The sequence below is a fragment of the Nicotiana sylvestris genome, chromosome 7 (assembly GCF_000393655.2).
Source record: "Nicotiana sylvestris chromosome 7, ASM39365v2, whole genome shotgun sequence".
Taxonomy (NCBI): Eukaryota; Viridiplantae; Streptophyta; class Magnoliopsida; order Solanales; family Solanaceae; genus Nicotiana; species Nicotiana sylvestris.
In genome coordinates this window covers 172,443,172-172,468,494 of record NC_091063.1, presented here as the reverse complement: position 1 = coordinate 172,468,494, position 25,323 = coordinate 172,443,172, and the positions used below count along the sequence as shown (strand labels likewise).

Sequence of the window (25,323 nt, the reverse complement as noted above, 5' to 3'; positions counted from 1 at the left end):
TTCACAGACGTAATGTAGGCTCAATGGTCTTATGTCTTTAAGTAAGAAAGTAAATTCAAACGATAATTATAATTATAATTAATTTGATTTTGATATCAAAGGATCGATGAAGCAAGAAATATTGTAAAAAGGATACTTTTGAAGAATGTTAGTGATGTTATGATAAAAATCAAAATATGGTGGATGTCTACTCTTCCTCCATGATCTTTCTCTTAAATGGTTAATGACATATTCAATGACATATTTTCTATGTTCAATGACATATTCCATGACATATTTTCTTCACTTTTCATGCATATATAAAGGCCTTGTAATAGATAGGAAAATACACACAATTGAAGAAGAAAATCTCTTCCTTCTCTCTATCTCTATTTCTTGTTCATGTTTTACTAAATTACTTTTATTTCTTGTTCATATTTTACTAAATTGCTTTTATTTCATAACACGTTATCAGCACGATGCTCTAACCAACTGAGTATATATCTACAAAAAATTTCCTACATCCGAAAAAATTACAATTAGAAGCTATACACATCATCACATGGTTAAATGTAAAGAGAAACTACATATGGTAAGTAATGAAATGTAAGAAGGTATGATTATCTTATACTTGTCATTCCTTTAAAATCTCATATGCACACAACTTCGTACTACACTTGTATTGCATAAGCACATATTAATATTACATCTTTTATATCACATGAATGGAATAAAATTTTCGAAGTTCTATATGTGAAAATCATAGTAGCAGTTAATTGTTGATATGATGCATGTCATGGTAACCAAGGATATTTTATATAAATTGTCTTATGCATATTTATGTGTTAACTATCTTCAATCTGTCCTGCCGCTTTTAATATTTTCTTTTGCTTGGATGAATATTTTTTTTTTTCCTTTTGGATTTTTACACTTGCATATAGTACCAAAAAAAATGAATAAAATATAATAATAAAATTGGTCACACTGATTAAAAGCATAAATCATCTTGAAGAAAACAAGAAATACTTCACATCTTTATCTAGGTTGATTAATTACTTCTTTGAAGTTTGGAAAACAAACCAGCTATTGAGAAAGTATACTTCATAATTTATGGTCGTATCATTTGAAAGCAAACAATGATTAGTATGATTACTAGAAGAGGTATTTTTGAGTATCCATAACCTACTTGATGTTTGCTACTAACTTACCATTTTTAAGTATTTTATATGAATGATGCACAAGCTACAACTGGTAAGTTGTTACCTATAATGTCACTTTTCAGGTAATATAAATGCTGAATTTATGTATTAGTACTATATATGTGTGTTGTTATCTATATGGTGTACTTTTGATAAATTTATTCACTAATTTCTTGGTTGAATTGAGTGAAGGAAAGTCATGGCGTTTAATCAAATCCAATAGGTAGGGTATACCCCGAAAACAACAATATTTTTTAGAGAGACTCAATAAATATTATGACAATGATTTTATGACCCTTTTAAACTCTAATAGAATTTAGAAGAAATATTCTGACTACAAACGGTTGTATTTCATATAGATGCTACAAATGATTAATAAAGCTTTACGCTGATTTGAGATTTGTACACTTATTTAACAAAGCAAATTTGATTTGCTAAGATGCAAATTAGTTGTGTATAACTTTCTTGGCATGTGATTGAAATTAAGTCTTGAGAATGAATCTCAATATTGTTTAGCCTATTATGCCATTGATTGAGGGTAAGACAACGGGATCAAGCCCTGATGCTCCATAATGATAAGAGTTGGGTTTGAGTCCCAATTTATTATGGTCTAACATGCTTTTATATTGGTAAGATATTAGGTTTGAGTCCCAATGTACCATATTTATGATATAATGATGACTAAAGAAAAATAATATATTTTTCATGAAAAGGCATGAAAATTGTCCCACTTGATTTGCTACATTCTTGAAGTGAATGTGATAGCAGTGCATAATAAGTTTCAATGAAGACAAGTGGTTAAACAATGAACGTGGGCGTTCCAAATATCAAAATAATAATAATCATCACTATGATTATAAAAGGAGAACAATAAGAGTTCTCAAAATAGTCCTTCAAAATGTGAAGGCAATGCTTACCATTAAATTGGTATGAAAATAATAAAGCACGTCGCTGATTATGATCCATTCCTTGAAGAGAATGTGACTTGTGATAAGCATTGAGAATGCAAACCCATTCCTAAAGTTGAATGTGGCAATATGTGATAAAAGCAATGAATAAAGACATGCAATTCATGATTATATGAATACCACACAACTCACCTCTAAGGGAGGTTTGAGTAAAATAAAGAGAATAAATATTATTGTGTGGTTACATGAATATGTCATTGGTCGCGTACATGTGATATGCCAAATATTATTTTGTCATGCCTTATAAAAGTTATTAAAGGCAAAATTAAAGCAAGAAATGATTTTGCTTATGATGATTTTGACCATGATAATTTATTATGATATAATTTTATCCGTGAAGGAGACATTTACCATATGAATGGTATGATAAAAGATCTTGTAGTACAAAAGTTGTTAAGAACTCCAGAAAAACTAATTTGTTACTACCCAGATGAATAAAGTTATTCATGACATTGATATTATAAAGTCTCAAAAGAAACTTTTTGAGTTTCAAATATATAAGTCAAAGTGATTGGCATATTGAGACTATAAATGAAAGGAAGATTGAATATCTTCATATTTCTATAATCATACCGGGTAAATATGAAAGGTGACCCGATCTTCTTTTAATTTATACTACACAAATATAAGCATGATGCTGAAATCATATGCCACAAGTTAACTAGAGATTTACTAAAACAAATATTAATTGGCATGACCGGTTGATCATCTCAGTTCGATTATGATGCGAAAAATTAATTAAGAATTGCATTGACATATATTGAAGAATAGAAAATTCTTCAAGAATTCTCTTGTGCTGCTTATTCTCATGATATACCAGTTAAAGGTTGGGATTGAATCCCTTGATTTCTGGAAGGAATAAAAGGTGATATATATATGGGCCCAGTCACCTGCCATGTGGACCGCTTACTATTATATGATTTTAATAGATGCATCTATTTTATGGTCACATGTGCATTTGTTATCAACTTGCAGATTGGTTTTTGCAAGATTGCTTGCTCAAATTATTAGAGCACAATTCCAGAATATAAATTATGACAATTTATCTTGATAATACTGGTTTAAATCCAAGTTGGTTTAGCGGAAATTGTATGCCTCCAATTATAGCTAAATCATTGGTTATGAGAACAAAACTCCCAAAAATGAAATCTGGTATGAGATGTATTATTTAATATACACCAGCACTTGTACGCATCTAGCCAAGTTATGAAAAATTCTCCCTATCACAATCGGTTCAGGGTCTGGAACCAAATAATTTCTATATAAAAATATGAATGTGCTATATGATTTAATTATGTCACCACAATGCACAAAGATGGATTCCCAAAGAAGGTTGGGAAATGTGTTGGTGATCCCAACATTAGGGGGAGAAAATGGATAGCTGAGAAAGTGATACGTGAAATGAATTATTATGAATACATGTAGATCCTCGTACAAGAAAATATGAACTTGAAATTCAAGTGATAATTAATTTATAAATTATTGTCAGACGCATTTGCTGACCCAAAGCTAAATGTCATATTTCAGCTGTTAATGCTCCAACAAGAATAAAGTCTACGAGAGACAAAGTCTATGGCATGCATGAAGCGTAACAGGCCAATCGGTTCCAAAGATAAAACTACTTGAAGAAGGAGAGGGGCAAAATGGTCATAATAAGGAGGCAAATGCTCTAGAAGAGTACCACGACATAACACTTCGTAAGACCTCGTGTGAGAGGCTCATGTACCTGAAAATAATGAGATAAAGAGATCTCAATAAGTTATGTCTTTATTGTGTAATAATTGAACCGATATAAAATGATCGTCGACGATACTGTTAACATAATGTAGCGCTCAATATTATTAATTGGAAAGTATATTGAGCTCAAATCTATCATGAAATTTGGACAGATAAATGATTGGCCAAATGAAAAATACGCAATGAAAATTGACTTCACTTGAAAAAATGTGAAGTTGGGCGGATAGTCCCAACACCTGAAAGTATAAAGTCAATTGAGGTATAAATGTGTTATTGTGCGAAAGGTTCAAGTCGATAGACATAAAGACGACTTGTGGCACAAGAAAATTAGTAAATATCCTCACACTGAATATATGGAGACATGTTCTCTTATAGTGGATATAGTCACTTCAGGTTTTAATCTAGCAATATATGAAAAACTTGATATGTGTATAGTGGATATCATTGAAAGATTTAAATTGTCTTGGAGCATATTAAGGTTTCCAAAAAATTTATTAAATAAAGATTCAAAAATCCTTATACGGATTGAAACAATCAGGGCGCATGTGGTATAATCGCCTGAGAGAGTACTTGTTGAAAGAAGAGTATAAGAATAATTCAATTTGTCCTTGTGTCCTTATAAAAGGATATGGATTTGAATTTGTTATAATCGCCATGTATGTTGATGATTCAAATATCATTAGAACTCCCGGAGAGCTTCCTAAAGCAGTAGACTGTTTAAAGAAAGAATTTGAAATGAAAGATCTTGGAAAGACAAAATTTTGTCTTGGTCTACAAATTGAATATATGAAAGATAGAATTTTTGTCCTTCAATCAGCATACACTAAAAAGATTTTAAAGAGCTTCTATGTGGATAAAGCACATCCATTAAGTACCCCGATGGTTGTGAGATTACTCGATATAAATAAAGATCCACTCCGACCTCATAAAAATAATGAAGAGCTTCTTGGTCCTAAAGTACCATATCTTAATACAATTGGTGCGCTAATATATCTTGCTAACACTACAAGGCATGACATAACTTTTTCAGTTAATGTCTTAACAAGATATAGCTCTGCTCAAGGAGAAATTGGAATAAAATCAAGCACATATTGCTTTATCTAAGGGGGATTACCGATGTGAGCTTATTTTATGGCAATGATTGTAATACCGATCTTGTTGGTTATGTAGATGTGGAGTATTTATCTGACACACACAAAGCTTGATCTCAAACATGTTATGTGTTTACATGTGTGGTACTGTCATATCTTGACGATCGACTAAGCAATCAATCGTGGCTACTTCTTCTAATCATGCTGAGATAATTGCAATTCATGAAGCAAGTCGAGAATGTGTATGGTTGAGGTTTACTATACATATTATTCGAGACAAATGTGGTTTGAAGTGTGATAAACTACCCACAATTTTGTATGAAAAAAATACAACATGCATAACTCAATTAAAGGGAGGATTCATAAAGGAGTTAGGACAAAGTACATTTCACCTAAATTATTGTTCACACGTGATCTTCAAAAGAATGGTGATATTAATGTGCAACGGATCCGTTCAAGTGATAATATGGCTGATTTGTTCAGCAAATATCTACCGGCGTCAACCTTCAAGAAACTAGGGTACAAGATTGGGATATGAAGGCTCAACGATGTGAACTGATGATCTCATCAGGGGGAGTTAATACACGTTGTACTCTTTTTTCCTTACAAGGTTTTGTCCCATTAGGTTTTCCTTGCAAGATTTTTAACGAGGCAACCAAAAGGCGTATTTCTAAATATGTGTACTCTTTTTCTTTCATTAGGATTTTTTTTCCCATAGGGTTTTTTCCTAATAAGGTTTTAACGAGGCACATTATTTATGGACATCCAATGGGGAGTGTTATGATAAAAATCAAAATATGGTGGATGTCTACTCTTCCTCCATGATCTTTCTCTCAAATGGTTAATGACATATTCAATGACATATTTTCTATGTTCAATGACATATTCCATGACATATTTTCTTCACTTTTCATGCCTATATAAAGGCCTTGTAATAGATAGGAAAATACACACAATTGAAGAAGAAAATCTCTTCCTTCTCTCTATCTCTATTTCTTGTTCATGTTTTACTAAATTGCTTTTATTTCTTGTTCATATTTTACTAAATTGCTTTTATTTCATAACAAGTGATGATTTATTACTCGCATATAATAAGGAATTCCACATTCCTGTTTTTACTTCAACGTTGTCTGCACTAGCAAATAGTAGAGCCGTTAATATTGGGAGAAATTCAAATATAGCTAGATTTATAAGTGCTCACTCAAAAATAACCACAGTTTTAAAAGTAATCGAAATTTAGTCACTTTTTATGTAAAAAAAAATTGAACAAAAACACTGTTCAAAATCCGGAAAAATACTCCAGCATAATATACCGGTCCAACATAATATAATGGAGTTTGGAGCACCGGTGCTCCAGTCTCCAGTATATTATACTGGATCCAGCAAAGTATACCGGTCCAGCATAATATGCTAGAAATTCATACATAGGTGCACCGAACTCCAGTATATTATGCTGGATCGGTCTCTGTTGCAGTAAAATAGTGGTTATTTTTCAATGACTTAGCAAACGCTGACTATTTCTAAATGACCAGTCCAAAAACTGGCTAGACCATATTATTTTAACTACTAATTTTACGGTACGCGCATTGCGCGTGTACTTATCTAAATGAGTATAAAACTTTTAAAAAATTATACAAAAATTATTTTTAAATTAAAATAAATGTGTAAATTTATTTCAACAAAGAATATTGATTTTGTATAGCTAATTCAATGAGGAATATCAATTTATACCTTTCGCTCACTATGTTTTCTTTTAGCTATTTTAATTACTACCTTAAATTACTTATGAATAAATGTATATAATTTATTTTAATTAATTTCAATCTATAAATTTATCTTATATATGTTTTACTTTTCGAGTATTGTAATTGGTTTGTAATTTAATATGTGTATAAATTTACAATATGTATTCAACTAATTCAAATAATTAACTTAAAGTACATTATAGTACTTATTACTTCAAATTAAAAATACTACTATTATTTTGAAAACGTAAGCATGTCGTATTAAATTTATTTATATATATTTTCATACACGACCTAGTATGTTTAAGTTTGGTTTACATATTATTATTAATATTTAATTTAACCTAAAATTAGATCTAAAATTTTATTAGTAGATTTCTAACACGTTTATACACATTTTGTCTAATGCATCTGTGAAAATGTCATAATTACTTTACATAATTTATTTAAGCAAAGGATTTATAAGTAAATTTTTATTTGGTATTAAATTCCTAAAATTGAGTTTCTATATATGTAGTCCGAATAAGGGAAGATTTAATGACCAAAATTTAGTTGATTTTTAAGTTCTAAATATTAGTAGAATAATTAAATTATAATTATAATCAATATAAAATCTATATTAAAGGGTAAAAAAAGCGAACGACATTTCGCTAAGGGCCTTCATGCTAGGATATGCGCGATGCACGTGTACCTTCTATCGATCCATATAAAATTATGAAAAATATAAACCCTTAACAATAAGATTTTTAAAAATATAAGCTCTTGAATATGATAAATATTGAGTCTACTTAGTAACAAAAAATAGTGGATGTTCTATCTAAGCACGACAATAACCAAGATAATTGAAAGTTTAATTAGTATTATTATGTATCTCGTTCTTTTATATTAATTTCGTATCAAAGTAGTCATCTAGGTACAATGTATTCTAAGACAAGTTAACTACAAAGAGAAGAAAAATTAACGATAGATAAATTATGTAGTTAAATAATAAATTTTATCGCTAATCCTACTTAGTGACAGAATCAACTATATATTATAAAAAATCCTATTAGCTACAAGATGAATTTACTAATTAATTCTTGTTTTGTAAAGTTAAATTATGTAGCAAAATTTCTCAGTAATAGTATTAGTTTTTGTTTGACCAAAAAATAAAAGTCCTTTTCCATCTATTTTATGTTAACATATGCATTGAGGTAATTTAGGTACTTTTGTAAATTAAATTATGATAATTAGTTTCTTATCACAAATTAATAATTACTATTTTTTTCAACAATAATTACTATTTCAAAACTTAATGCCATAGTAAATTTTAACGAATTTAACAACCAAGCTTCTAATAAAATACTTATGATTTAAATTTTTAAAACAACAAATAAATCATATGAAAAGAAAAATTGGTCTTTTTGATTAAACAGGGACAAAGAAAAAAAAATACCACATAAAACGTGAAGTTTCCTTGTTGGAAACCAACAAAAATCTTTCCTCCTACCTTTTTTTATTCTTTTATGTCTTAATATATTGTATCCTTATTAGGAGAAGATATCAAACACTAAATTATATTAGATTTTTTTATTTATTTAGAACTCCTAAATATAAGGAAATTTTTTTGATTTTACAATTTTATCCAATGTAAACTTTATTTTTAAAGGATAAAAAAGACGAACGACATTTCGATAAGAGTTTCGTACTTTTAATATAATATAGATTATATGTTGTAGTGGCAAAAATTCGCTTGGGCTAGGCCCACCAAATTTTGTCCAACTAGCTGGTACGACGGGCGACAACCCCATCTCTGATATGATTGCACAAAATTTTGTGTGCGCCACTATTGATGATTAGGCACGTCTAACTACTACTTACTCCGATCCAAAATAAGTGATTTTTTGGTTGTTTTCACACATTAAGAAATTCACCTTTTAATATTAATTAGCAATGAAATTGATCATATTAACCTTTACTATCTCTTCACATAAACACTCATAATACATACTCCAACATTAATTACTCCAAGGGTAATGTAGGAAAAAAATAATTAATTCGTTCTTGAAATCTGAAAAAATCACTTATTTTGGACCACAGGAAAAAAGCAAAAAAATCACTTATTTTGGACCGGAGGGAGCATAAGAGAGGTCAAAGCCATCTTCATAAACAAGAATAAGATCAAAGAATACAACTCGTCTTCAATTACCTTCGAAGTATTTACGTTTGAAGGTAATTGAAATATCAGTTATGTTTTCAAATAACTTCACTTTTTCTTAAATCACTTAATCAACAACATAGTTGAACAAGGCTTCCCTATATTTATGGTTCTTACAGCTGAACCATATATGAGTAAAATTTCTTGGATACTCATGAACAAGAATTTAAATTACAAGCTCATATGCAAATTAAAATAAATTTCAATATATAGCAGAAGAAGTTTCGGGTTCGAACCCAGAAAATGGAGAAATTTTTGGAAGCCAGTCCTTCCTTCTTTGGTGTACGTCCTATGTAACGTAAATCTGGATTAATCAGATCAGTAGGATCTGGATACCAAAAAGTAAAGAAAAAATATATATAGCAATAGAATTTACAACTTTCTACCTATTATTCTTGAAAGGAGTAATCTTGATAACCAAACCAGGGTAAACATCATCAGGATCATGAATATGTGGATTCTCTTCAACAATAAAAGGATCTCCACATTTTTCACTAATTGTTTGCAAAGTTTCCCCTTCTCTTACCACATAAATCTCATCACATGGCATTTTCTCCCTAACCATCTTTTGCTTTTGCATTTGAACTATGAATTCACTCTCATTGTATTGATCAAACCAGCTCAAAACCAACATTATGGCCAAGAACAAGCCACAATACCATGAAACTTTCTCGGCTAACGCTATCGACGAATTAAATTGGGACATGGCTAGCTAACTGCAGTACCCGACTTGTGAAAATTCACTGAGTTTGTTGTTGTTATTGTTGCTAGCTGACTGCAAGATTAATATTGTTTTTTTTATGGGGATTTTTTTAGGGTATTTATAGGAATTTGTAAGAGGATTAGGAGGGGAATTGCTTTTAGTTGTAGTTGGAGTGGCTATATTGAAAGAAGGGAAGTTGCAAGGGTTACTTCAAGGAGGAGTTGATAGGTAACTATCAAAGGAAGAAATTGAAATGAAATAAGATTAGAGGGAAAGTTTGTTCAACTGCTTTTTTCAATATAAGCTACAATTTCAAGTCCTTATCAAATTAAACTAAAGAAAGCTAAAACAAACAAAAAAATACTATAGTTTTGATTTGTCTCTTTCTTCTTTTTCTTTTCTTTTATTAAATATTTCCCTTTTTCAAGAAACAAGTGAAAGATAGTGCTATCATTAGTGCAGAAAGAAAATTTCAGCTTCTTAGAATTAAGGTAGTGTGAAATTTGAACAATTGATCATGTCCAAGAATACCAATAATGGCAACGATGGGATGGATGTGATCTTTCACCCTTAATTAGATGTCTCAGGTTCGAGCACCCGGAATGAAAAAATTCTGCTACAGAGCACTTTTTTGTTTAGTAGGCCATGCGTAGGGTGAATTAGGATTAATCAAAACCTCAACGGATACCATTCACCGGCAGAAACCAAACATGCACACACAAAAAAAAAGGAGGAGAAGAAGAACACATCCACAAATAAAAAGTGAGCATACAAGCAGTGACAAATAGATATGAATAAGATATGTATATAATATTTATATAATAAAAACATATCTAGCAAATTTATATTTTTTTCAGCTATTATTTCTTAGAGTGATTAAAAAGATAAGTTTCTCAATAATTTATTGTTGCTTGGAAGTTTTAGTTATTGAAAATTGCTAGAGTAATATGCAACTCTACAATTTTGTTCAACTGCTTTTTTCGATATAAGCTACAATTTCAAGTCCTTGTCAAATTAAACTAAACAAAGCTAAAACAAACAACAAAATACTATAGGTTTGATTGGTCTCTTTCTTCTTTTCCCATTTCTTCTTTTTCTTTTCTTTTATTAAATATTTCATTTCTTCAAGAAACAAGTGAAAGTGTGCTATCATTGGTGTAGAAGGAAAATTTGAGCTCCATAGAATTAAGACAGTGTAAAATTTGAGTATATTCATGAAAATAACTACGTAGCTAACATTGATCATGTCTATAAATACCACTAAGAATTGTGATGGGATCGATAAATAGGAACTTTCGCCCTTAATTAAATGTCTCCGGTTCGAGCTTTAGGGATAAAACCTTTTTGTAGTAAGGAGCAATTTTCTGTTTAATGGGCTATGTGCAATGCGAATTCGAAGTACGTAGCCTCAATTGAAATTCAAAAATAGCCAGATTTACAACTGATCGTTCAAAAATAGCCTAGCTTCAAAAGTAATCGAAATTTAGTCGCTTTTAATGTAAAGATAAATCTGAACGAAAACATTGTTCAAAACCCGAAAAATACGCCAGTTTATTATGCTTCCAGCATAAGTATACTTGAACTCCAACATATTATACTGGAGTTCCAAGATAAGTATGCTGGAACTCCAGCATAATATGATGGAGTTCCATCATAAGTACACTAGAACTCCAGCATAATATACTGGAGTTCCAGCATGTATACCGGTCTAGCATAATATACTGGAGGTTGGAGCACCGGTGCTCCAGCCTCCAGTATATTATACTGGAGCAAGCAAAGTATACCGGTCCAGCATAATATGTTGGAGTTCATACACATGGGCACCAAACTCCAGTATATTATGCTGGACCGGTCTCTGCTGGAGCAAAATAGTGGATATTTTTCATTGACTTAGTAAATGCTGACTATTTTTGAATGACCAATCCAAAAACTGGCCATACCGTGCTATTTTTACGATACCGTTCACCAGGTAAAAACAAACAAAAAAAACATGTCCACGAATAAAAAGTGAGCATACAAGAAGTGAGAAAAGATAATTATATACATGTTTACAAGCATCATTTGAAATAAATTTAAGATAATGGTCGAAATAAATTGTAATATGAAATGCATTTTGAATCTAGATATTTCTAGGTATATAAAGCTTTATCAACTGTTAATTGAACCTAGTAAAGTTATATTTCTTTTATTTATTATAAAAAAGTCACTTAATTATTTTTATATTACTCATAAAGTTTGCTAGATTTCTAAAAATTTCGGTGACTAAATACTGACTTTACACTCTAAATTATCAACCTTTATTGTTAATACTTTTTAAATATTATGATTTTTTCTTTTTTTGCTCTGTACTTTGGACTTACCTATAGAATTAGTAAAAAAAAAGAAAAGTTCAGGCATGTATAATATTGGAACAAAAGAATTGAGTGAGAGGGGTGGAAGGAGCTCTTGAATTCCCAACCCCCCCCCCCCCCCAACTCCCCACGTTTTTATTACTATGTGAAATTTATAAAAGAACCAATAAAGGTTGTGGTGGAATGGTAAGTACTCCATCATCCTTAACCAGATGTCTCGGGTTCGAGCCCTGAGTATGAAGTTGGCTTTGTTAGGGAGCGCTTTACCCCCTAATGTGGGATTTCCAGGCGCGAATTCGAATTTAGTCGGACTCCAATGCAGATACCGGACACCGGGTGGGAATCCAAAAAAAAAAAAAATTAAAAAGAAAAATAAACATATAATTTATGGTTGCTTGGAAGTTTTAGTTACTGAAAATTAGTAGAGTAATATGCAACTGTATGCTGAAACTTTGCTTATTAAATGGAAAACAAAATTTAAGTTTGCACGTAAATAATCCCAATTCCGACGGAGGTGAACATGGAAAATAAAAAAGAAAACTTGTATGCATCAAATAAGTCTTCCCTTTTGTTTACAAATATTTACTTTTCCCAATTCAATGAAAGTTTCATACTTTTACCAAAACTTTTTACTGTTTTTTAACAACAAAAAAACTCTAACATATTTGCATTTGATTGTGATCCAAAATTTAATTACATTTATTAACAACGAAAAAATGAGAGGGCTTTTAATTAATTTGTCTGATGGAACAAAATAACAAAATACGTTTGTTTCTTTAAAGCTACTTTCAGATACAATTATACCAACATTTAGATTTGTCACACTCAACATGCATGTTTAAGCTAATTGTTGTGAATACTTATGAAATTATGAAATACGAAAACCTTTCGGTAATTAATAATATTGTTTGGATAAGCAAAATAATTTTGGGATAAAAATTTAGTATCGCCTTATCTTTTGTTTATTAATCCTAGAATAAGTTATCCCACGACAAAATAGTACTGAATAACTTATACCTGCCAGATGGTGGAAATTGGAATAGTAATCCCGAGATAAGTTATCACAGGATAAAATAGTACCAGAATAACTTATACCTGTCAGAGGGTGAAATACTAATTCCGGAATAAGTTATCCCAGAAAGAAACAATAAAATTGGCAAAATCAAGGTTAATGCAACATACCAAACAATCAATAATAATACCAGGATAACTAATCTCAGTATAAATAATCCAACATAACTTGTCTTCAAACCAAACGATACTAGCCTCGACTCTTTTTTCTTAATCATATAAAAAAGGATTAAATGTGTAAAACTGAATATTTTTTTAAGGGGCTAGATTGATTTAAGCCTTCGTTCTTGGATTTCCATTATTAGTATCTGAAGAGCATCAAATCAATCACTTTCATTTGCCTTAGGACTGATTCTGTGTTACGTAGTATAAACATGAATTACTCTAGAGAGATGTACATCATTTCAAGTATACCGACGTTAATAAAAAGGTAGCCCGATGCACAAAGCATCCCGTATTCACGCAGGATCTAGGAAAAGATTACACTGTAAACAGTCTACCCTATGCAAGCATTAATGACTGCTTAAACGGCTCAAACCCGTGACCTATAAGTCACACATAAACAGTTTTACCGTTGCTACAAGCTTCCCCTTCAAGTATACAAATGTCACCTTTGGCTAGTGAAAAACAGTTGTAAGGTACGCCACAAATCTTTAAAAACAGTATAAAGACATGATCATTTACTATGAATAAGCCATTGCGCCAATAAGACGAGGCGAAAATACAGTAATACAGACCTGAAAAGAATGATGAAAATGCATTGCCCACCCTCCATTTATAAGCCCTTTACATTTCCCAGAACTGGGATTTATTTAGTAGCAAGGAAGGGAGGGAAAGAAGAGTAAAAACAATTGCTGTAATGGATGTTGTTAGAAAACACCGTTCCTCGATTTCCAGAGAAAGATTTACGCGAGGCAGAGACCCGAGAGATCTGCTGATGGTATTCAAGGTTTCATCAACATTTTCTTTATGTAATTCACAACTTCATCAACATCAACTGTCCATGCAACTGAAACCGGGGAATAATCCGTCCAAGGGTTGCTTGTATTCCACCTAATACAACGATTCGTTAGTTTTAATCCATAGGATGGAGATAGAGGCTAAGATTTGCGGAGAGAAAAAGGGATTTTTACACTGTATAACTGCCCCCCCAAAAAAAAAAACTAGTAGATGTATGATACAAGTATACAACGACAACAAACCCAGTGTAATCCCACAAGTGGGGTCCGGGGATGGTAGTGTATATGCTGACCTTACCCCTACCTTGAAGGTAGAGATGTGGTTTCCGATATACCCTCGGGTCTCGAAAGTATAATATTAGTATAGTTAGTGTATAATTTATGTCTATTGGGGAAACCAAATGTAAATATTTTTGGTCGAGCGGCCCAATGCTATGTTGCTCGGACTCTCCGATAATGTCGCCGGGTGCGTGTCGGATACACCAAAAGTAGTGTATTTTTGAAGAATCCGACACAGGTGCGGCAACATTTTGGAGAGTCCGCGCAACATAGGCCCAATGTGAAACTTTCCCGAACAAAAATCAGTTCAAATACTTACTTTTTTAGCCCTTGGTCCATCAAGGTATGCCCGACGCAAATGCCCTGTGTCTCAACCCTCACGACCCCCTTCTTGAACGTGAAGAGTTCGGGTCGAACTAGTGCCACAAAACTAACAGGATCATGTAGGAAAATTCCTAAAAAGAGGACGAGCGAATAATTATCAGTAAAGTGGTGTAAGAAGCAATGCAGCTCATACGAAAACGATATAAGACCAGAAGTTACCATAGACACCGTCTGATTTCACATGCCAATCACGGTAAAATTTGCACATGTTGCACAAAAATTTAGCATGTCTTCCTTCAGATTGCCTTAGTTCTTCAAGATCAGCATCTAAAACCAGGGAAACATACAATTTATTGAGAAGTGAACAATATCTATACAATTAAAGGTTCAAAAAGTAGAAGCCTTCGACATATTTGAGACATGAACAAACCACCTGTCAATTTGACTTGTGTTGTAATGTTGATGCCTACAATATCAATATTTGCCCCCGAAGTAAATACAATATCTGCAGCCTCTGGGTCCCCATATATCTGCATCATCGGAATAACTATGTAAATGAAATAATAGTAACAAATTGAAGACTGGATACTACATGCAAAAAGCATTGATCTTATAAACTTGACAAAAGTTGACAGGGAAAAGCGACTGTGACAACATTTGAAATGATGTATAATACACTAAAGAAGAAAGCATCAATAATCCACAACACGAACAATTTATAGTATTTCCGCAAAGGTAAAGCCAAAAGGGACCCATACTGTACTCAAATTACAAGGAGAACGTGTCTACAATACTATGCTAAGGCAATGAGCTTATGACAAGCTATTAGAGTTCAAATACCAGAGTCGGAGCCAGGATTTCAACTTTATGGTTCTACATTATAGAATGACGATTTCAAGTACCAATAACTGGGTTTCTTAGTATGACTTCAAGTACTAATAACCGTTTATTATTTGACACAAATAAACTATTTGAGTAAAAGCTACTGGATTCGGCTGAACCCGTACTCGAGCATCTAGCCCCGCCCCTGCAAATAACTACAAAACATTTCCATTGCATTGTGGATATCAAAGTAAGAAGTTTTAGGCAGACATTACAGGGTCAAACAACTATTCTAACATGCTTCCACATTGTAAAACATTGTGAATATTCTAGGAATACAAATGGATGGAAAAACTTTACTCACATTTGCTTCCGCAGCAGGATTAACATTTCCTAAAGCAAAGAAGGAACCACCAAGTACGACCACTCTCTTCACCTTGCTTGCAAAGGTTGAGTCCCTCTTGACAGCCTAACCAACAGATAACGATGAATTTTTTTGTAAATGAAAGGTAAAATCAGAAACTTGAAAATTGAAATTTTTGAGATACAACGTACCAATGCCAAATTTGTCAATGGTCCTAGTGCAAGTATAGACACTTCGCCAGGATATTCAGAAACTTTTTCCACCAAGAATTCAGATGCAGATTTGTCATTTTTCTTAGAATTTGGAGAAGGTAAGAATAAGTTGCCTAATCCATCTGAACCATGAACAAAGTCTGCAACACGTGGCTCCCCTCCCTATAGCGAAAAATAACATCAAGTTAGGTTACAGTATGTTGAGATGCTACAACGAAGAAAGAAAATTAAGCATAATTTCCTAAGTTACAATTAAAGAAAGAAAATTAAGCCTAATTTCCTAAGTTACTATTAAAAAAAATTACCTTCAGAGGTTCAGGGCTTCCCTCGGCGACGGGAACATCCGGATATCCTGCAGCTTCACACTATCCTTTTGCAAATTAAATTAAAGAAGTAATTGATCAAGAACTTGATACAAAAACGTCTAATAGATGGAAATTGTAAACACAATAAAAGGAAAGAAATTTACAATAAAGGTATAAAAATACCAACAAAAAAAAAAAGACATACCAAAAGTAATGCATTACGTGTAGCGTCTTTTGTAGTAACATTGCCAAAGATCGTAGTCAAGCCTATGATCTCAACTTCCGGTGTCTGAAATGCCATTAGTATTGCCATACTGTCATCTAAATATCAACAAAAGCTAAAATTAGCTCCAACATGACAAATGGGAACCACACGGAATTTGAAGCTCATTATAAAACACAACTCAGCCTGTTAAAAACTTGTTATGAGAGAGATAGGAATTTCAGTAAGGGGGTTGAAGTTATAAAAAAGTAAACATCTACCATATATTCAAAAAAAATAAGTTTGACTTAGTATATAGTGTAACTTTCAGGCGACCCCTTTCTGCCCCTAGCTCCGCCCATGATTTGAAAGGATAGAAAAGGAAAGAGTTTTTTGAAAATATTTCAGGCATAACTAAGTATTATATTATCTTTTTTGCGGTTGATGTGTCACTAAGTATTATATTACTAAGAGCACAATGGCTTCTACTTGAATGAAGTACAACTACGCCAAGGCGTGTTGTTCGCCTCAACAAGAAAAGCTTCTCACCACAAGATGTGCTCTTTAAAAACTTCCTCTTTCATTAAGAAAATTGTTTTCCCGAAGAAATGATAAACAGAATTAAAGAAATCACAAATGTCAGCTTGTGAAATTTGTCAGAATCTTAGGTGCCTATGTGATAGCAATATCCCCATCCCCCCCCTTCTTATAGGGAAAGTCTATGTGGTGCGGACTCTCCAAAATGATGCCGCACCCATGTCGGATCCTCCAAAAATATACTACTTTTGGCGGATCCGACGCGCATCAGACCATATTTTCGGAGAGTCCGAGCAACATAGTTGAAAGTAACACACATTCCTTCCCTAAAATAAGTCTCAGAATTAATGAAGGATTAGAAAAGATCATAGATGAAGTTAATTGCCTACTTTCATAAATAAAAGTACAGCTAATTTAGGATGACAAAAAGAAGCTTTATCTCCAGATTCTCTTCACTTAAACAAACTGAAAGAATCCTAAAATTCACAAATTCCAGAAAGAAAGAGATCTTCCATCTGAATATTCTAATGAAAAAGCTTAATTATAAAGTGACACAATAAAGTAACTTGGATCCTTTTTCCATATAAGAATCTTCCCTTCCTTTAGCACTTTTAACAAAATTTCCCAAAAAGTCATCTATTTGTCAAAGAAAATCAAAACCCAATTACAATCAAATAAAAATTCAGCTGAAAAATTACTAAAAATCCCAACTTCAAACTCATTCATGAACAAAAAAATTAGCAATACCCAAATTCAAGAAACTAAAAAAAAATGCTGAAATTTGCTAAAGTTTCCAACTTTAAACAAAAGGGTAGAAAATTTCACCAATAAGACATCTATTTGTCTAAGAAAATCAAAACCCAATTACAATCAAATAAAAATCTAGCTGAAACATTAATAAAAAAAATTAGCAAAACCCAAATTCAAGAAACTGAAAAGAATGCTGAAATTTGCTAAAGATCACAACTTTAAACAAAAGGCTACAAAATTTTAACAAAAAGTCATCTATTTGTCTCAGAAAATCAAAACCCAATTACAACCTAATAAAAAAATTTAGCTGAAAATTACTAAAAATCTCAACTTTAAACTCATTCATAACACCCAAATTCAAGAAACTAAAAAAAAGGCTGAAATTTTTACCAATGCCAGGATCAGTGTCAATGATGATCTTTTCACGTTGCTTAGCAAAAGAATTATTGTTAGGATTCTCCAATCCATCAACCAAATCACCATCACAATTTGACATCTTCTTGAAATATTCAACAATTCAAAAGGGAAAACTTTGGGAGAAAAAAAAGGGAATTTTTGGGACCTAAGAAAGATAATGAAAGTGCCAATATAATAACAAAATCTAATTAGAATTAAAAAATAATGTGTGAGGGATTAAGTGAAAAGGATAGAGTTTTTGTGGAGTCAGCTCTGACGATGAGCTGAATTTTCTAAACTCTACTCCTTTTTCTTGTTCCTGTTTTCCAACTATTCTTTTCTTCTTTTGGTGTGAAAACTTGTCTTTAATAAGGTATGGGACTATGTGTGTGTATATTTATGGGTTTCGGAAAATAATGGATAAGATATGTGGCTTAGTCTAAGTGGTAAATATTCGTATCCTAATTTGATTCGCTTGGTTATGAACGGATCTCTTGCTTTCCCTTGCACAGTAATTGAAACAAATTAATAAGAATTCACAATTAGTCCGAAAGGTCGGCTGACTTACCATACGGAGACTTGGAATTGATTCCCCTCACCAATTCAGTCAGAACTTGTTACCCCGGACTTATCTGGTATCATCGTCCCGGACTTGCCTAGTACGATTTTACCGCGGACTTTTCTGGGAATTTTCCAAAAAAAAAAAAAATCAGAATAAGTGGTGGACTAGGAATTTCATTAAGGGGTTAAAAATATAAAAAGTTAAACATATGAAGAAGTTAAGGATTTAAGTTGCTTTCTCAAATTTTGGATACTGCTTTCAATTTCGTCGATCCATATAAGTTTCTTATCCTGTTGAAGGCTTATGAATCATTTTTTCCGAAAGAATGAATTGTATCGAATTGAATCGTAACAATACAACATAATATATATATATATATATATATATATATATATATATATATATATATATATATATATATATATATATATACACATAAAAAATTAACCTATTTATACAATATAATTTTTCAATAAACGAGTGGCAATTAACTCTGCGCGGACAAGGATATTGCCCATGTTTACAAATTACAATCACTTCTAGCTCCTTGGTTGAGTTATGAGCATGTTTGGCCACACTTTCAAAATCTGAAAGGTATTTGTTATTTGTGGCTTGAATTATTTCCTTGTATTTTTAGGAAATTCATAGTCCCTATAGGTTTAGGAAAACTCATTGTCCTAATAGATTTGGGAAAGGAAAACCTATAGTCCTTGTCAAATTGGAAAACCTTTCTCATATATGTTTGGGACCTTTTGAGATCTATATATAGGGGTTGTAATTGGGGATTCTATAGATTGTATTGTGCTTTTCTTCTCATTCATAGTGAAAAACTCTCTCTGCTTTTGCCCCGAGGATTAGGCTTAGCCGAACCTCGTTAAATACTTGTGTTGATTTTTCTTCTCTATTTGCTTTGTGTATGATTGTGTGCTAGTTAACCCACGATAATTCGCAATAATTGGTATCAGAGCAAGGTTCGGCTTTCTACATATAATCTAGGGTTAAAATGTCTTCATCATCTTCAACAAAGTACGAAGTAGAGAAATTTGAAGGAGGTTCTAGTTTCAGTCTATGGAAGATTAGGATGAAATCGTCCCTAGTGTTACAAGGATTATGGAAAGCAATTGGTGAGGATTTTCCTGAAGATATGAAAGAGACAAATAAGGATGACCTGAAGGAGATGGCTTTGAGTGCGATCTTCATGAGCGTTATAGATAGCGTTCTTCGGGAAATTGCTGAAGAAACTTCTGCAGCAACGACATGGAAGAAGCTGGAAGATCTGTATTCTAAGAAATCGCTGACAAACCACCTCTACGTGAAAAAGAGGTTATACAATCTCCGTGTGAACGAAGGTACACCTGTTAAAACTCACTTTGATGAGTTTAATTCAATTATAATGGAACTGAAGAATGTGAATATCAAAATTGAGAGTGAGGATCAGGCCTTGATTTACCATAGTCTTATAATATTTTTGTTGATACACTGCTATATGGGAAAGACAACATTTCACTAGAAGATGTTAGTAATGCACTAAAATCTAAAGAGTTGAAAAAGAGCTTTCCAGACAGCAGAATTGAGGGTGAGGGTCTTGTGATTAAAGGAAGAATACAACAAAAGGACTTTAACAGGAAAACGTCAACCGCAAGATCAAAGTCTAGAGTAATGAAGCAACATTGTTATGAGTGCGGGGAGCAAGGTCACGACAAGAGAGATTGTCCTAAGCTGAAGAAGAAAAGAGGGAAGCAGAAAATAGATAATTCGGCAAATATTGTTGATACTGGCAATAATTCTGATGATAGTGACTATGCAGGGGAAGTTTGTGCTGTGAGTTCTAGTCATGAGCAAAATTCTTGGGTTCTTGATTCTGGTGCTACTTTCCATATGTGTCCAACACAAGAATTGGTTTGCAACTTACAAACAAATGAGTAGAACTATCTATATGGGAGATGATAATCCATTACCAGTAGAGGGGGTTGATAACATCAAATTGAGAATATTCGACGGAATTATCAGAAACATTGAGTGTTGGCATGTTCCTCGCATTAAGAGAAATTTGATTTCTCTTTCGACTTTGGATGATCAAGTGTATAAATTTCACTCCGAGAATGGAATACTTAAAGTGTGTAAAAGCTCCATAGTACTCATGAAAGGTAAACTACATTCTAAATTGTATCATCTTCAGGCCAGTGTAGTTGAAGAGGAAGCTGCTGTAGCTTCTGGGAAAAGTTATCTAAATCAGTCTCAGTTGTGGTACTTGCGACTTGGCCACATGAGTGATAATGGATTGTCTTTGTTGAGTAAGCAGAATTTGCTGAATGGGTATAAAAATTAAATTTTGAATTTTTGTGAGCATTGTGTGTTTGGTAAACAGACAAGGGTAAAGTTCATAAAGAAGGCCGAGCACAAGACCAGAGACAAGTTAGATTATATACATTGTGACTTGTGGGGTCCAAACAGAGTTCCCTCCAAGAGTGGTACTAGGTATTTTATGACTTTGATTGATGATTACTCAAGGATGGTGTGGGTGTATTTTCTGAAAACAAAAGATGAGGCATTTTCGACATTTGTTAAATGAAAGACGATGGTTGAGCGGCAGGCGGAAAGAAAAGTTAAGCGTCTTCGAACTGACAATGGGTTGGAATTTTCCAATTCTGAGTTCAATAATTTCTGCAGCAGGGAGGGCATAGTGAGACACTGTACTTGTGTCAGAACACCACAATAAAATGGTGTTGCAGAACGCATGAATAGAACACTTTATGATAGGGCACGAAACATGCTTTCATGCTCATGTGTTAGCAAAAATTTTTGGGCTGAAGCAATCAATACAGCTTGTTATTTGGTCAATAGATCTCCATCCACAGCTACTAAGTTCAAAACTCCTTCTGAGGTATGGTCCAGTTCGCCTGCTGATTATTCAAATTTAAGGATATTTGGTTGTCCTGCTTATGCTCATGTGAGGGATGGAAAACTTGAGCCGAGGGCAAAGAAGTGCATATTTCTAGGGTATACAACTGGAGTGAAAGGTTATAGGTTGTGGTGCACAGATCAAAAGACGCCAGGGCTAATTATCAGTAGGGATGTAACATTCAATGAATCTTCCTCACTGGACAATCAGAGGGAGAAGGCAATAGTAGAAACAGATCGTGGTGTCAGTGACCGCATAAAGCTAGAAATTGAATCTCTACTAGCTCAGCCCAGTAGTTCTAAAGTAGAGGAAGTGGAGGAGGTGCAAAATATTAATCAAGATAATAATGTTGATGTACATGTGTAACAACAACCATAAAGCATTGCAACAGGCAGAGAGAAGAGAGCGATCAACCGACCGCAAAGGTTTGCAAACGTAGTTGATGGGGATCTTCTTGGATATACGCATCCTGTGGGATTTGCTTTGGCAGTTGCAGAAACTGTTGATGCGTTTGAGTGTTATAGCTATCCAGAAGCTATTTCGAGTACAAAACCAAATCGACGGATTAGTGTTATGGCTGAAGAGATTAAGTCTCTTAACAAGTTTAGGCGTTGCCTAGACTTGGTTGATGCATGCAGCAATCAATAGAGCCCTTGCGAGGGTTGAGGGCAAGGTAGAGAGACGTTGTTCCTGTTGATGAAGAGAATTCAAGCCAATGGGAAGATTTGTTATTTGTGGCTTAAATTATTTCTTTGTATTTTTAGGAAACCCATAGTCCCTATAGGTTTAGGAAAACCTATTATCCTAATAGATTTGGGAAATGAAAACCTATAGTCCTTGTCAAATTGGGAAACCTTTCTCATATATGTTTGGACCTTTTGAGATTTATATATAGGGGTTATAGTTGGGGATTCTATAGATTCTATTGTGCTTTTCTTATCATTCATAGTGGAAGACTCTCTCTGCTTTTTCCCCGAGGATTAGGCTTAGCCGAACCTCGTTAAATCCTTGTGTTGATTTTTCTTCTATATTTGCTTTGTGTGTGATTGTATGCTAGTTAATCCACGATATTTCACAATAGTATTTCTTGTCAAATGGAGTTTAAGATAAAGTACTTTTGGATGGCATTAATTTGTGTTTGGTCAAATTGTTAGATAAGATTTTCATTAATTTGTGTTTGGTCAAATTTATTGTTACTCTCTTGATTGGGAGCTTTGGAGTAACGGTAAATTATTTGCATGTAACCTATATATTATGGGTTCGAGCCGTAAAATCAGCCACTGAAATGATACTTGCATTAGGGTAGATTGGGATGCGGCCCTTTCCCCGAACCCTTGATGAACGTGGGATGCTTTGTGCACCGGAAGACCCTTTTTATTACTCGCTTAATCCAGTATTTTCAAAGGTATAATTAACCTAGGCCAGTACTATCAAGCCACGTTGATTTCTATCAAACTACCTCGTAATACTTAATTTTAATATTTTCTTTTCTCTCCTCATTTCCTATATATTACATCTAGAGTTTTATGCCACAGCATATGTTCTTTGGTTAAATCGTTTTGAAGGTGAAATTTCATTCCTTATTTTTTTCACTAAATAACTCTCACTATTTGACAATTTCACACTAAATTACTTGTAAATATCGATTAAGAAATCTCTAGATTCAATTTAGTTTAATATAATTTAACAAAATTGGATTTGATTTTGATTTAATTTTCTTTGATAAAATATATTGTTCCAAAAGAAAAACATATTAAATCCTCCACATGTTAAGTTGAATCAAACTCAAGAGGAATGTAAACCGTGTTATATCGGTCTTAACTCAAGTTAATTAAACGACTCGTGATTATTTTACTAATAAAAAGTCGTTAGAGGAGATGGACTTAAATTATTGCACGTTATAGCACATGGATTTGACCTGGAATTAAAAGTTCAATAATCCATGCAATAATTTCTCATGCACATGGATCGATGCAAGTTAAACAAATGAGAAGTAACCCTCTCGTATTTTTGTTTCTATTATGATTTAATTATTTAAACCCTGATTAGCTCATCATTCACATTAGAAAACTTCATCCTTGATTTAGGTGTCCAAGTTTGAAATCCACCAATATGCATGCACCACTTTGCACACCATGATATTTTCTTGGCCAGTGTTTATTCGACACGGTAGAAGGTTAGCAGGTAGTCAAGTTTGGAATTTTTGTATTATTATTATTATTATTATTATTATTATTATTCTTCTCATATATTTTATTTTTCAATTTTAATTACTACGTATCATTCCCCTTGCTTCGGATTTCTTATTGCTTTGTTATTTTAATGTTGTTACGGTTCTTGTCTTTTCGATACTTTCAACATAACTTCGTCATTATTGTTCTTTTTTTGCTTGTTCAAACCTATTGAGAAATAATTTTCTTGAACCGAGGATATATCGAAAACTCTCTACTTCCACAGGTTAAGGGTAACGTTAGCATACACGCCACCCTCCCCAAACCCACTCCCCAAATCCCACACAATAGGAATACACGTGGTATGTTGTTTGTTTATCCTATAATTTAAGCTATATTCATGAATTAATTTAACTGGTAGCCAGTGATGGCAAATTTCAAACAAAACCTTGTCTCCTCCTCCTTAATGTTGTTATTTTAAGAGGAAGCTTCCCTGATTCTAAAGTATAACACACGCACAAACAAAAGTTTTAGCGATGGCAGTCTACGAGTGAGCTATGCAAGGGTGTTCAAAGTACTTTTTTATCAATAAGAATTTTACCCTATACAAAGTATAATTTTCCGCGGAAGTGTGACCAGTTGACCACCCTTGGCCACACATAACTACCACCCTGGCTGCTTATAATCAGATTCAAGGTCAACAAAAACGGTGAATCTCATTGCTTATATGTACACGATTGAAAGTTCTCACAAATACAGGATTTCCAAGAAAGAGAGAAGAGACTCAAAAGATAAAAATGAGGACTAAGTATTTAACAAGGACATGTTCTTCTTAACATAAGAGTATTCCACAAAAGTAAACTCTCGTCGAAACACTAGTCGCTGCTCAAAAGTGCTAATTAGTAAATTCTCTTTAGGCTGATTTTCAAAGTTTAAATATTGATCCTCTGATATACCACCACTACATTTTGAGTACACATCAATTAGCCAATTCCAAACAGTCATTTAAGTCTCACATTTGCTTCCTCATATTGCCAACCTTGTGTCTTGCAATGTGAAATTTCCCAAGTTAACATAACATACACCACCTCTTGGAAATCTGGTATTTTCCTTAGAAGTATGATATACAATCTCTCAAAAATGTGATAAACATAAAAGTAACTGAAGTTTGTCCCTCTCCCTATCTTAATTTAGATTTTGCTAAACTCAACCAAACATTGAGGTGTGACCCACAATCACCCAAGGCTGCATGCAGAGTATCACGTATTCACGCAAGGTCCGAATAAGGACCGCACCCCAAAAAGTATAATATAGTCATGCTATCCTAATGCAAGCATCAATGGCTTCTTCCACAGCTCGCAACCATGACCTATATGAGTCTAAGCTAGCACAGCTTTAAAACACGACTCAAGACTTACTTTCTTATATATCCAACATTTTTTCTGTATTTTGCGAATGTGAGATTTGCCTAAGGTACTACTACTCCCCTCCCCAACT

General features: G+C 33.0%; 2 protein-coding genes across 2 annotated transcripts; both read right to left on the bottom strand.

The window, feature by feature from the left end:
- Positions 1-9,298: 9,298 nt before the first annotated feature.
- On the bottom strand, positions 9,299-9,622 carry LOC138874153 (uncharacterized). Its single transcript, XM_070152660.1, has one exon. It carries the CDS (start codon positions 9,620-9,622, stop codon positions 9,299-9,301), a length of 324 nt encoding a protein of 107 aa, XP_070008761.1.
- Positions 9,623-13,693: 4,071 nt separating this feature from the next.
- On the bottom strand, positions 13,694-18,561 carry LOC104243116 (probable uridine nucleosidase 1). The gene is made up of 9 exons (XM_009798265.2): positions 18,186-18,561; positions 16,512-16,627; positions 16,307-16,366; positions 15,981-16,163; positions 15,790-15,894; positions 15,037-15,133; positions 14,823-14,930; positions 14,599-14,734; positions 13,694-14,094 (listed from the first exon to the last, which is right to left on the bottom strand). Exons 1-9 carry the CDS (start codon positions 18,289-18,291, stop codon positions 13,986-13,988), a joined length of 1,020 nt encoding a protein of 339 aa, XP_009796567.1. The 5' UTR covers positions 18,292-18,561; the 3' UTR covers positions 13,694-13,985.
- Between the last annotated feature and the right edge of the window lie 6,762 nt (positions 18,562-25,323).